This window comes from Bombus terrestris, chromosome 12 (genome assembly GCF_910591885.1).
Source record: "Bombus terrestris chromosome 12, iyBomTerr1.2, whole genome shotgun sequence".
Taxonomy (NCBI): Eukaryota; Metazoa; Arthropoda; class Insecta; order Hymenoptera; family Apidae; genus Bombus; species Bombus terrestris.
This window is the reverse complement of record NC_063280.1, coordinates 9,088,757-9,102,135: the sequence shown is the minus strand read 5'-3', so window position 1 is coordinate 9,102,135 and position 13,379 is coordinate 9,088,757. Positions and strand designations below refer to the sequence as shown.

At 42.1% G+C, this 13,379-nt stretch overlaps 2 protein-coding genes across 2 annotated transcripts; one reads left to right on the top strand and one right to left on the bottom strand.

The window, feature by feature from the left end:
- Nucleotides 1-141: 141 nt before the first annotated feature.
- On the bottom strand, nucleotides 142-1,871 carry LOC125386111. The gene is made up of 3 exons (XM_048410985.1): nucleotides 1,635-1,871; nucleotides 1,146-1,409; nucleotides 142-1,007 (listed from the first exon to the last, which is right to left on the bottom strand). The coding sequence occupies exons 1-3, from the start codon at nucleotides 1,869-1,871 to the stop codon at nucleotides 708-710; spliced, it is 801 nt and encodes a 266-aa protein (XP_048266942.1). The 3' UTR covers nucleotides 142-707.
- A 345-nt stretch (nucleotides 1,872-2,216) lies between these two features.
- On the top strand, nucleotides 2,217-3,575 carry LOC105666345. The gene is made up of 3 exons (XM_012314904.3): nucleotides 2,217-2,366; nucleotides 2,497-2,709; nucleotides 3,016-3,575. Exons 1-3 carry the CDS (start codon nucleotides 2,217-2,219, stop codon nucleotides 3,475-3,477), a joined length of 825 nt encoding a protein of 274 aa, XP_012170294.2. The 3' UTR covers nucleotides 3,478-3,575.
- The last annotated feature ends 9,804 nt before the right edge of the window (nucleotides 3,576-13,379 follow it).

Below are 13,379 nucleotides of genomic sequence, written 5' to 3'. Positions count from 1 at the left end.
GAGCGCGATCCTATCGCACGATCGTATTTGCATCGGAGTCACGCAAAATCGTCGAAGGTTGATACGCTACCATCGGGAACCACCTTGTTTCAGTATACAGCGAACAATTTTACGTATAATATATGCTTTTAATATTCATGGTTGAACAAAAAAGTATACGTACATGGTCGTGGAAAGATTTCGGTTTGCCATCGTTATACACTTTTTTAATAGGTAACTCTGCGAGTATGTTGCATCTCCGCTACGACGTTTCGACTGCCGACGTTCTATCTCCAGACCAGCGTTTTCCATTTCAGAAAATAAGTATAATTGCGTTCGAGTAAGAAGATATTCAGCGGAGTAAAACGACGAGAAAAGTAAACGGCGAGAGTTAACGTTAGAAATGTGGATCGTTGGAAGGAAAAACACACTGGTTCGTGTAGCGGTATACGCGTCTTACTCTTTCTTTTTCGCTTTCTTTCGCTTCTTGTTGGCCTTGGCTCGATCGTTTGCTCGTTTCTCCTCGTACGTGGGACTAGACGCCATTGGTAATTGCAACTTTGGTCGTGACACTCGAACACCCATACAAGCTATAGAATAATTTTCCGGATGACAGTGTTCGAAAACTTTGAATTTGCTCTTCTCCTTGTGCAGATGTTCGTACGGTATTTCGTACAGCGTTTGGAAATTTAACCTCCTGGCTGAAAGTATCGGATCGCGTTGACGCATTATCCGAATGACGACGCGAACCGCTTGGTCGTGATCGCGAAACAGCGGACGAAACGAAACGTACCGATGGTTTGGGCAGCTCCGGAAGTGAATTGTCCGGCGCAAGCTGTCGCGAGGTAACTCGCTCGAGTCATGCAAGAACGTACCAACGCGGTGCCGATGCCATTATTCCGATGCTCTGGTTTCACACAGAGGATGTCGATCCATACGAGTCCGCCCACGTTCATTATTTCGTGCGTCTGAGCCTTGGCAGTGACGTAGCCTTTCAACGTCATTACCTGGCGCAACGTCTCTCCTATCTACAAACGGAAAACTATATATCGCTATGTTTTCTACGAAAAAAAGAACATGGTAACTCTAACGGTTAAACGATAAATTGGTAAATGGTAATCGGTTCTTTTCTAAGCTTAAACGACGACATTCGCGATGTTAATTACGGTTAATTGTTGTTCGACAATTTCTATGCTTACAAAGACGTGTTTCACGATGCTGTATAGTTCCTTCTTAATGTACCATTGCGATTTTTCGAACATCGAGGCGACGAGTACACCTACGAGATCGTTGGTTCCCTCTTTAACTGCACAGAAGCTAATCATGCTTTCCATATGCTTGAACACCCCGTTCATGAATATTTTCATGGAGACGGCGTCGTCGGACAAACCGATGGCCTTAAACAGCGGTTCCGTTCGACAGAAATAGGTCTGAAACACGCGTAATTCTAATCTGATTCGGCCTAATCCGAAGCATTCGTGCAATTTCTTTGAAATATCGGTGTTTCAAGGTGCACAAGGGAAAAGCAAATCATTTCCGTTTAGAATAACGAGCGTATGACGCATAGGGTAATTGGTGCGATCGAGTAGAGATTTGCTTCGAAATTTACGGATATCTTTTAAGCGTAATAAACTGTACTTCGGGCGGCGATGTACTAGTACAAAGTGGAGCGTTTGCATGAATCTGTTTAACCGAAGGTCGACGATCCGATAGCCCGCCGATAGTCTCTGCCACACCATAGGCGCGTCCGCCATGTACAGATCGTCCTTCTCTTGTAACTTTCTGATCGCCAGGACGCGAAGATTCAGCGAAAAGAAATCGCTTTCCTTGATCGAGCTCCGTCTGCGAGCCTCGATCGAATTGTCTCTCGTACTCTGTATTTTGGCAAACATATTATGACAAACTGAAAAAAACTATCCGGAGGAAGCTTAACGAGCTTGATATTTCGTATATTTCTCGGTTCCGCTGATATCTCTGATAGAGGAATTTCAATTGGAAATTTTCGATCGTTTCGCACGCACAAATTTCACCTAACGTTGCTTTCAAACTTCCCGACGATTCTCGACTTTGAAGTTGTTCCCTTATCGAATCCTCGGTTCGACGTATTCGTTCGTAGACACATTCGGAATTTCTGTATTAACGCGTTATACAATTTTTCTTTCTTTTTTCCACAAAATGCGAGTTTAAGTTAACCGTAACGCTTGTCGTATACCGAATCTCCAGGATATCGGTTACCTATGGAAATGGACGTGACCGAGGAAAAAGACGAATTCGCGTTGGGAGTGGAAGCTCGGATGAAAGCTCCTCTCGAATGGCACTCGTCGGCCGAATGTAGAATATCGGACTTGAGGGAGTCGCAGTACGACGAAGCTTTGCGTCTGATCAAAGTTTAGCTACGAAACGAAATCATGCAGCGTACGAAGCCGTGTCGATTCGCCGCGCAACCTTTTTCACCACCTTCGTATCCGGTTGTAAGTGTCTGGTCTGAGAGGTTGTAGCGTCATCTGATTTCCACAGCGCCATTTCTTTCGCGACGAGCCCATGTGCAAGGCGTCCTCGTTGCTCCAAGACGAAACGTCGGTGAACGGTTACCTGGAGCTCGTAAGAACGTGGATGAAGGACACGACAAGCCTGATCGCTACCAGTATGAAATCTGGTCGTGTGGTTGGAGCGGTTGTCGCGCGAATTAACAGCGACCCTGAGAAAACCGACACTTACCATCGTGTGCAGGTACGATCGCGATTTGCGCCGCGAAAGGCGGTCGCGTTGGCGATAACCTTCCAGCGAAGCTTCGACGGGGCAAAAACCTCGAGAACGAATCCTCTTACTTAACGCGTTTTTAACGAGTGCCACGCCGCGATTAACGAGCGGATCGTCGCGATGAAACGCAACGCGTAGCTGCGGAAATTGTCGAAAGAGCGAAAGAAATTTTACAAAACTCGGAAATTCGCGTTAAAGATTCCACGTGATTTTATTATATTCGAAAAAGAAATGTTAAACTAAGGATTCTAACGGGGATGCGTTTCCATCGCGTAGATCCTGCAAGGAGAGAGTCTGCGCAAGATCATGCATCTGCTGAACACGTTGATCAAGCAAGCGAATGCGCACAAAACGTTCGGTCAGCAGGAGTATTACTGCGTATACGTTCTCTGTGTACATCCGTCTTATCGAGAGAAAGGCGTGGAGATCGCGTTGCTGAACGCTTGCGTGCAAGTTGCGGTGTCTTTGAGAATACGAGCGATCGGTGGCCTTTTCACGTGCGGCGCGAGTCAAACATGGGCGCGCAGCGTGGGCTTCGAACTTCTTTCCGAGATCCGTTACAGTTTATGGATTCTCAACGATCGAATCGTCTTCGACGATCCAGGAAGAGGAAATTACTCGGCCGCTATGATGGGCAAGTTGATAGCGCCGGAAGAAGAATCGGAGGAGTCGAAGGAAGATAAAGTATCGTCCGTCGATACAACGTCGAAACAAAGAAACTCGCTTGGCTGCAAGTAGAATTATTATCGTACTTGCAGAAATAAAATTCTAACGTAAAAGTAGACGCATGTACGTATAAACGATTAAGAATAAACGATCATTTGCAAAAAAAAAAACGTTGTTTCAATGGAAAAATGTAAAGGAGATTATTTCGTTTGTATTTCTTAGCCATGTTTTGTTCCTAATTTTCTGGTCAAATTTAGTTTCTATTTCGACGATCATCTACGGGGAACAGCAAGTAATTTCAACATAGAAATTCTTTAACGATTCTAAAATTCTTAATAGATGCACCTTGGTATGTTACCAACGAAACGATCATCGCGACCTCAAGATGCCCACGATCAAAGAAGAAATATCCAAATTCAATAATAGATATAACATAAGAGTTAACAACCACCAAAACCCACTAGTTACTCAATTTCTTGACACGTCGGATCAGATCCGCAGGTTAAAAAGACATTACCCTTTAAATTTAACTAGATTCAACTAGAACCAAACACACGATAAACAATCATCAAACGCGACATAGTACCACGCTAGAAAAATTTACTCATAATTCTCAATGAGAATTGATTGTAAAATTCATCCAGATAAAAAAAAAAGAAAAAATTTCGACGATCACGACTGTAACCTCGTGAACTAAGACGCGGTGTTCAGTTATTGACCAAATACGAGATTTACGTTCTCGAAATAGGAAACCTACATTACCAACGATCAATGTTCATTTTCATTAAACGACTATGAACAACGATTCCGAGATGGCGGTATCAGCGAACCCAGCTGCACCGAAACCATTTTCCGGGAATTTCCCGGGAGTGCCTTTTGGACACCCTTTCTCCCTTTATCCCCTCCCTTACGTTACTTTCGAATTCAGTATGCGAGGGATCGTGAGTTCACCCCACGTGAAGGGTAGCTTTGTAGAATGGAGTTTCACCCTATAGGATGGGGAAACCATAATGCCGCCCAGGCAAAGCCGCGCCATTTTGTAAATCAAAGGACCAAAGGGACACGATGAAAATTCTCCGCTTTCCAGAATATTTTCCACGATATCTTTCCTAACGTTCAATTAATTCTATTCGTTATATAAATTTGCGGGAACAACGAAACTGCGTTTAACGCCGATTCGAAGTCCAAACTACGATCGTCGCGCCTGTGTTACCAGTCATTTTCTACGTTGGCGAATCGTCATTACGAATCGTAATATTTCGTTCGATGATACACCATCTTGTTTAGCAGGATCTTCGGCCGAAGCGTACGACAAAACTTTCGTAAATAAATTTCGATCGGTTAGGAAGAAATTCGAAGTTTCATCGTCGTCCTCTCTCTCGTTTTTCGCGCTCCACGCTTATATTATTTTCTAACTTTTCACGCATAGCTTTACAATCGTATCTGTTCGAATTTTGATTCGACCATCGACGTATTCAACGTCTTCCGGTCTTCTATGAAATGAAATACAAAAGTGGATACAAAATTTGTGGTGTTTTTGAAAAATATGCGTTGGTTCTTACAGATCGTCGTCTTAGTCTGTTTCTACTATTAAAGAAGGAATTGCGATTTTTTTAAGGAATTACGAATAGAAATGGAAGGAATATGGTTTTTAGCGAAATCACGAAATAAACTATCCGGTTTCTGACGAAATATTTATCTTCCTATTTTCAGACACGCTTATCTAACTATTCTTCGCTATTATACGAATATTTTGTAGCAGGTCGCTTACGTAATACGAAGATTCGATTTACTATTATCACCCACTTTTACAGTGTTTTCTTATCGGTAACGTTATAATCTTGCTTTATCTCGAACGAAATTGTAACTGGATCTATCGAGCAAAATTTTCGATGAATCTTTTCTTCGTTCCGGACTAGCCGTGGAAAATTTATAATACGATAAACGAGTTTAACGCGTAACAACGTAAATATAATATCGTTGGAAACCTAAAGGACAATTTACAAAAATAAGATCGACAGATAGCAGCTGGAAGTAAACTTTATATAATTAAAATTATATATCGTCGTACGAGAAATTGTATTAATCGAATAGCATCGGTTTTTTCGTCCGTATACGACGTAAAATTAAATACGCGCCGTGAAACCTAATTTATATCGGTATATTTGTCAAATATTCGTGCGAAACGTGCAATTGCGAATTTCGTTATTCGTATTTCCTCGTCCCATTCAGTGGCGCCATCTGCAGTTCGCGAAGTTTGCGAATCGCCTTTCCTTACCGCCATTTTCTTTTGCCATGCGATTAATCTCTTTTGAATTTTTCCCACTAAATTATCTACAAATATCTGGGAATATTTTTCTCGCCAGACGGCGCGCCTGTCGGATATCCGATTTATTTTCTTCCCACGTACTTAATCGTGAGAAAATTAATGTCGTTTAATCCTAGAAAAAGAATTACGCGAGAACAACGATGAAACGAACGACGTACGAATAATTATCGGACGTCCTACTCGATTTAGTAAAACATTCCAAAGAGAATGTGACACTTAGGCTCGAGGAAAGAACACGATTCCGATCGACAACGAAGGTTAACCAAGGGCTCGTGGTGTTTGGTTATTAAGACTCGTTCGACTAACATTCTAACGACTGTTCGCTGAAAATTCTTTCGGTCGAGCGATCGTCGTAAAAGCAAAGATTCCAAGCAGTAAAATCTTTGAAAAAATGTATACCGTTTATTTATCAGTCTGTTACGGATGACCCAAAATACAAAATTTTATCGTTGCTGTACGGTGCCCGAATTTTTATTTTTATTTCAATAAGGTCGCTATACACGTTCGAAGAGTATTTGTAGGATACGCTGTAAGTGGGAAAATGGGAAAACGTCGATTTTTTTATTGCTAAATATTCTATTGTACATACCGATGATAATATTGTGGAATGATATTAAAATGCCACTTCCCTTTATAAATAGTTATTAACGATGCCAGAAAATGGTAACATCGCCCCTATAGGAAAAAAGTACATGTGCCAATAAACGTTAGTTAATTATTTCTCGACTTGTATCCACGTGGTCTGTCTAAACAAACGAAAGATGGAGTTTTCTTCGTAACGAGAGAAGCGACTCAGGATTTTCTATAAACGCGCTTCACTTTTTCACGAGTTTCGACCATACTGATGCACGAGGTTCCTTTTCCTGCTGAAAAGCTCGTTTCTTTGCGCTTACAAGCTTCTAGAGGCATTTCTCATTTTTTGGATAAATCGTACGATTATTCTTATTATGTTATTTTAGAAAAACTAGAAGGGAAACGTATGTGTAAAAATGGCGTTGATATCGTTTACGGAAGAAATCGAAGATAATAATTTTATTTATCGACGCGAAAACGCTTCGGTTCACACGACCAGACACGAAAAATAAGACAAAATAATTGCAATGTTTTAACGTGGCCAGGTCGTTTACCAGATTCGAATTTCATGGAAAATGAATAAAAAAGTTTATGTCATTTGCCGGCAATAAAATTAAATCAGCGAATTATCCGACGCGGTAAACGAAGCGTGGACGTCTATCGATAAGAAAACTTGACAAACAATCTGTTGCAAAATTTGATTTCGTCAATGGCAAATGGCGTTTTTCGCGTAAATCGAAAAAATGGCAGCTACTCGAGCTATCGATATGGAAAGAGCGAAGAAATTGTCGTTGATTTCTATTTTATTCGGCTTTATTTCAGGTTTCATAGAAAATTGTCACTGGAACGTAGCAATCGCTAGATTTTATCGAAAGATATCGATGGCTTCGTGGAAATTTCGCAGATTGTACGTGCGATACGATAGAAAGTTTCTAATAATTGAAAATTGTCGTACGACAACGGAGCGTTTCTCTGTTCGCTTTCGTGCAAGATACAATCTACGACAAACCGAGAAACTTCCTGTAGTTCTTTGCTTCTTTGAAAAAAAATATCGCTACTCTTCTGTTAAAATGATACTATTATTACTATTATCGTTATTATTATTATCATTGCCACCTAATGACAAAACCGGCAATCACTTAGTCGCCAACCCAATATCTAACGTTTCATTAAATAGAAAATTTATATATAACAGAACGACTATTTTATATATGTAACATAATAGCTTGAAGTATTAACGAACAGAAATGAATTTGTTTTATTGGACATTCGTTCGTACAACACGTACGCGATGCGCTCGTCTCACGGCGTTTTCCTTTTGTCTTCCTCTCTTTCGTTCCTCGCTCGTACAATACAAACGTACGCGCGTCTATTTTCTAACATTTCTAAATAGATAGGGTATGGAATTTTCGATGTTCAATTCGAACGAAACACGTTAAAAAAAAAATTCCTCTAACTTTCTTCCATTTGCACTTCCGATGACAATTTACAGGAAGAAGCTACAAGCAGAGACGAGAAACATTAAAAGGATGTTACATCAAACGAACACGCACTTCCTCCTTTTCCACTGTGTACGTTCTCATCAGATTTCACGTCGTGTAATTTCCTTCTTCTCTCCTTTTCGCAGGTGAAAACTGTCAGGCTCGCTTCTATCGATAGAAGGGTCGTTCCTTCGCTTTTAAGTCTAACCCACAACGTCTACGTTTTCGTCCTTACTCTCGGATCGGTCTTTCTTTAGCGCTTTGAAGAAGCAAACGCGTAAAAATTGGTCCGAACCTATAGAGGTAACTGGAGGCGTTGCCACTGGCAACCGATTGTACAAGACACATAAGAAAATTGTAGAAGACCCTCTTGATCCCTTTTCGGCGAAACTTTGCTGGAATTTTTGCCGATCGTATCACTTATTTTTCGACAAGCTCGTTAGGAGAAATCGTTGAAGAAAAAACAACGTATCGAACCTTGGTTCGCCGAACGTCGTTCGTAAATCGTTCTCGTAATTTCACTGTGAGAATCGTCAAGGTTCCGAATAATTAAGCGATGTTTTTGACGACAACGGTAGTCCGAATGAAAATTCTCTGAACGTAGAATTTCACGCGAAACATCGATGAAAGAGCATCTGCCGCGTGAAACTGCGTAATTTTTCTTTCCGGGCGAGACGCGCATTTCCTTAACGCGATAAATTTTCCAATCCAAACGGAAATGAACTTGTAACGATATCGTAACAAGTACCGTCTGAATAATCGAAAATACGAACCCTACGTGTAATTTATTTTACTTGTTAAATATTTATGTAATACCGCGCAAGATGGTTCAGAGTTAGAGAGCCTTTCGCGATCAAACGTTAAGTTTCCTTCTCGTTAAGAAGAAATTAAGCGACTTGTAAATGTAAAAATACTCCCTGAAACGCTGTTTCTATCGAAAATGATAAATCGGCACGTCCTAAACATAGTAAGAACGTTAGTATCACCGCTATTACGGTGTTCTATAGATTATTCTATAGATGCAATACGATATTTCGCTGACGATCGTTACAATGGAAACGCGATGTAGATAATATTAGATGTCGGATCTGTATTTATTTTTTCTTCGTAAAATGATAACCCGTTACCGTGTCAGAAGACGTGTCATAGAAATATGTAAATTTGGTAAAAAATACACGGAATACGAGTGGAAAAGTTTTCTGCAAAAACTAGACGAAGAAGGTCACGAACTGCAATGGAAATAAAATCCATTGTTCGAGGCCGCTTTTGAGAGACATGAGCCACGATTTCCGGGAGCGAAAAGGAGGGGGGGCCAACGACCCTTCGCATTGGGTCGAGAAAATATAAGCGAGGTCGATATTGAGAACACGAGGAACGAGAAAAGAGGGGAACGACCCCCGAAAATCCCTAATGCGTTCCATGAGTTTTCCAGGAGGCACGACGCCATGGAAATCGAGAACGTCGATACGTCCAAATATTCGAATAAACGTTGCATCGAACGTCTCGTATTTTCGCATCATTTCTTTACTGCGAATTCCTATACGTTTAAAAGCGTGCGTACACCTCGCGTTTCCTCGTATTTGGTCGATTAAACGTTTCATTCGAACGAAATCGCTCAATAATCTGTCTTAAATAAACGGATAAAATAACGTTACGACGATCCGCTAGAAAATCGTATTGATATACCATTTTCGAAGGACACGTGCGGTCGTAATTAATCGTTATTCCGATGTTCTCACGGGGACAGCATCGGCCGAGCATCGTCGCTTTTCAATATTTTTTTTCTCACGGGACCACGTATACGGGGAAGTTGGACGAAACGAGCTTCTCTATTGGTACGGTGAAATAAATTTTCTCATCGATGGCGAATCAAAGCTCCCTCGGAGCAGTGACCCAAATCCGAAAAGGGGTAACGACCCCGAGAGAGCCGGCAATCGCCCCCTGGTCGAATCCGTTTGTTCCCCGTTCCTTCTCTATTTCTCTCCTTTTTTTTTCTCTCTATTTTTTCTTTTTTCTTTCTTTTTTTTTTTTTGTTTTCGATTGCAAATGGCGACCGCTCTTTGAATGTCGACTGTCTCTCTCTCTCTCTCTCTCTCGCTCTATCTCTCTCTCTTTCTCGCTCTGTGCGCGTTTATGCGCGCGGCCAGTGGAAACCGGGCCGCTGTCCTTGCGAAGCCGTGTACCAACCTCGACCGGTGAACGAAGCACGTGCAACCTTCTCTCTTCCATCCTTCGCCGTGCTTTTTACCTGCGATATGTGTGTCTAAGTGTGTATCCAGGGCCGTACGCTAATTATACGAAGGGACTGCAACGTCCTCCCTCTGCTTCCCTAAAAAATACACACGTGCGTGCTCGCGAGCCACGCGTTTCGAGAGTTGGCAGTGCGGATGCCCCTGTGCGTTACTTAACGGGAGGATAGCCGTCGAAATCGATTTTCCCTGCGTACACGTACGTATGCCTCTACCGAAATACGGAAACGATCGCGAAAACCTCGTAGCTGAACGTAGAGAATTTTCCAAGTTGCCCGATGCCACGTCATACCCGTTGTCGCGTCTTTGATCGTCGAACGATTTCGGGAAGATTCGTCGAAGGTGGAAGGAAAAAATTGACTGGAGGTTCGTGTCTCGTGGAAAATCGAGCGAGCATGCGTCGATACGCTCCTGGATGGAGCGGAAAGATGCGTGTATTGGAGCGTTTCCATCGTATGAATGGTGGTATACACGTGCAAGTACCTAATGCCTATGAAACGAGAGAAGATCTCGTTAGCCATTCAGCTTTGCTTCACACGTCCATTCAACCCCCTTACCAATACGACGAGTAAAAAAATTCTTCGTCGCCTATGAAGGCTACTTCCGGGTGGAAACTAACATGTCGAACCATTTCGAGCGATGAATAACACTTAGGCCGTTTCTACGTACTGCCTGCTCGGTAAATCAAGCTAGGTAATAAATATCGAACGAAAGTACGATGTTTTATTTTTAGTTTCAAACGTCCCGCACTTCCAACTAGAACCTTCCTATATTTTTCGACCTTTTTATTTCGTGCCGGAAGAGAAATTCGATTCGAAATTTCAGAAACCATCGAACACGTAGTTCCGCTGTAACATGGTATTAAAAATAACTTAGATTCCATTTAGCAAGACGAAGCTCGGTAAAACAACGAAACGCGTTAATATATTTCGATACAACGAAATGCCAGTTTCGATTACATCGATCTATGCTGTAAGATCGTCGAAACGACAAACAGATCGGAGAAATGGAAGATTTGCTTCAAAATCGTTCGACCGTTGTATATGGCAAATGTAAAATTGTACGTCGTCGACAGTTTGACGTTGGTGAAGGGCTGGCACTGCAGCTTTGTACACAGAAACGGACGTTCCAGGCACAGGAGATTTTCAGGTCAGATTTCCCGGCACAAAGCAAACTTTGGTCAGAAAATTCCTCGCTGCCTGCCGAAGGTTTAAGAATTCTGTACCAGGCTAACGTATATCTACGACACCACCCTAGAGTGCTGTTAGGTCGACGCACAAGCGTCTATACACGCCCAATGAGCCCTGAACATGCCGGCTTCTAGGAATCCATAGGCGTAGGATTAGCTCGCCTAGCTAAGGTCCGCTGCTCTATAAGAATTATCGTGAAAAACTGTCGTTCAAGTAAATAATCCTCGTTCCTTCCATTTGCAAGTCGTCAAATTACTCGATAAGCAATCGTCACGCTGTGAAATATCGTTGGTCGATAGCTGCTATTCGTTGGAAATTGGAATTTTCTCTTATTTCATAGACATTTGGAAAATAGAATCTTCCACGAAGTAAGTGGTCAAAGGCAAAATGGTAGAAAATTTTCGGCGATGTAAAATTCGGGAAGGACGCGAGATCGTGCGTTTTTTTAATTGAACGACAAATACTAATTACATTTTGACCTCGTTTATTAACATCGTTTCGTGTATTTTATATTTACGTCAGATCGTTTTTCTTTGCACTGGAAAAGAAACGGTAGTTAGAAAACATCGTTTAAGGATATACGTCGTTAGAGGTAATATTTTATAACGCGTTGCTTTTATCGAACATTGTCGTTTCTGCTATATTTTATTGCTAACGTATGGAGGTTATACGAAAAACGTTGAGAAAGTTTTCGTGACGCGAACCGACTCGATATCCTTCCCACGTTGAAAGCACAGAAAATATATAAGGTGGTAATTTTATGAAACAAGTCGTAAATACTAATTTCTATATAGTTTTATCGACTGTGATAATATTTGCATTTTTATCGTAGTCAACGGTATATCGGAATGCGTTACAAAATTGCGATAGAGAAATTAAAAATACTGGAATGCTAAATAAAACTTTAAAACCGCTGAACGACTGATATCGCGAAACGTTTATTAGTTCTCCCTACTTGTATAACATTCATCAAGCGGCAAAGGCTTTAATAAATCCATGAATTGATACTAATATCACTTAATACAAATGCTCTCCAAAAAACACTAGTTCATCGGAGATCGTGTCTCGATTTACTGAAATCGAAGCTTTATAAAATTTTCCGGGTCTCGACTGCCGATAATAATTACTTACAATTTTCTACCTCGTCTCAGCGGCAACGAGTAAAAACGAAAATAACGAAAGAACGGAAACATCTTAGCTCTACTATCTTTTTCCAATGAAAAATTACCGTCTGTTCCCAGTTATTCCATCTTTCGTCGAGGAAACAACCGTTCGCCCAATTTGTAAAAAGAAAAGTGGCCATATTTTCTGAACGGTCTTACAAATTTCCATCGATCACGATTATCGAACCGATTATACAACCGATATAGAGGATTAAATAAAAAGCGTGGGAATCCGATGGCTAAGATGGTCTCGCGCAAGATGCTTGCAAACAGGAGATGGTGAAAGCTGGCTGTGCGAGATGCGCGCTACCGGAAGCGGATTATCATTTTCCGCGTTGAATTTTCGTGGAGCAAAAAGAATGGGGGAGAAATTGTGAGAGCGCTGAGGGGTCGGTGCGGCGGAGGGGAGAACACTTTTTTCCCCAGCGTTGCGAAGGGAAAGAAGGGAGAAAGGACACATAAATAAAAGCATCCCTCCAGCGGAGGTCTCGCGCCACAGGGTGGCCAAGAGGGTCACGTTTGCCGCGCTTTTTCGACACGGGCCACATCGCGAAATCTAATTGGTCAATCGGGAAACAGCCATCTTTTGAATGGGCGTAGCCGCTCGTTAATACAGGGTGACTCACCCCTGCCTGCAGGAAGGCCTATGCCTCCCGTCCACTAACCTTCTCCCTTAACTTCCCGCTTCCCTCTCTACGCCGCGGCCCTACGTTTACCCTTTTCTTTCTCTCTGCACGATCTTCCTTCTCTTATCAACCCTCGTGCGTTTTCCTTCTCACCCCTATTCACCTTCTCCTCCCTGTCACGTACTTTCTCTTTATCTTTCTCCTTCCATCCTGCTGACTCTCAACTCCCGCCATCGTTCCCCTTCGCACTGTGTCCTTCTTCATTCGCAATCAGCTTTCCCCTCTATCTATCCGCTTCCGTCTACTAGGTATGCCTTCGTCCCTTTCTATTTTTACGCCCGATATCTCGACGCCCCTTCGACG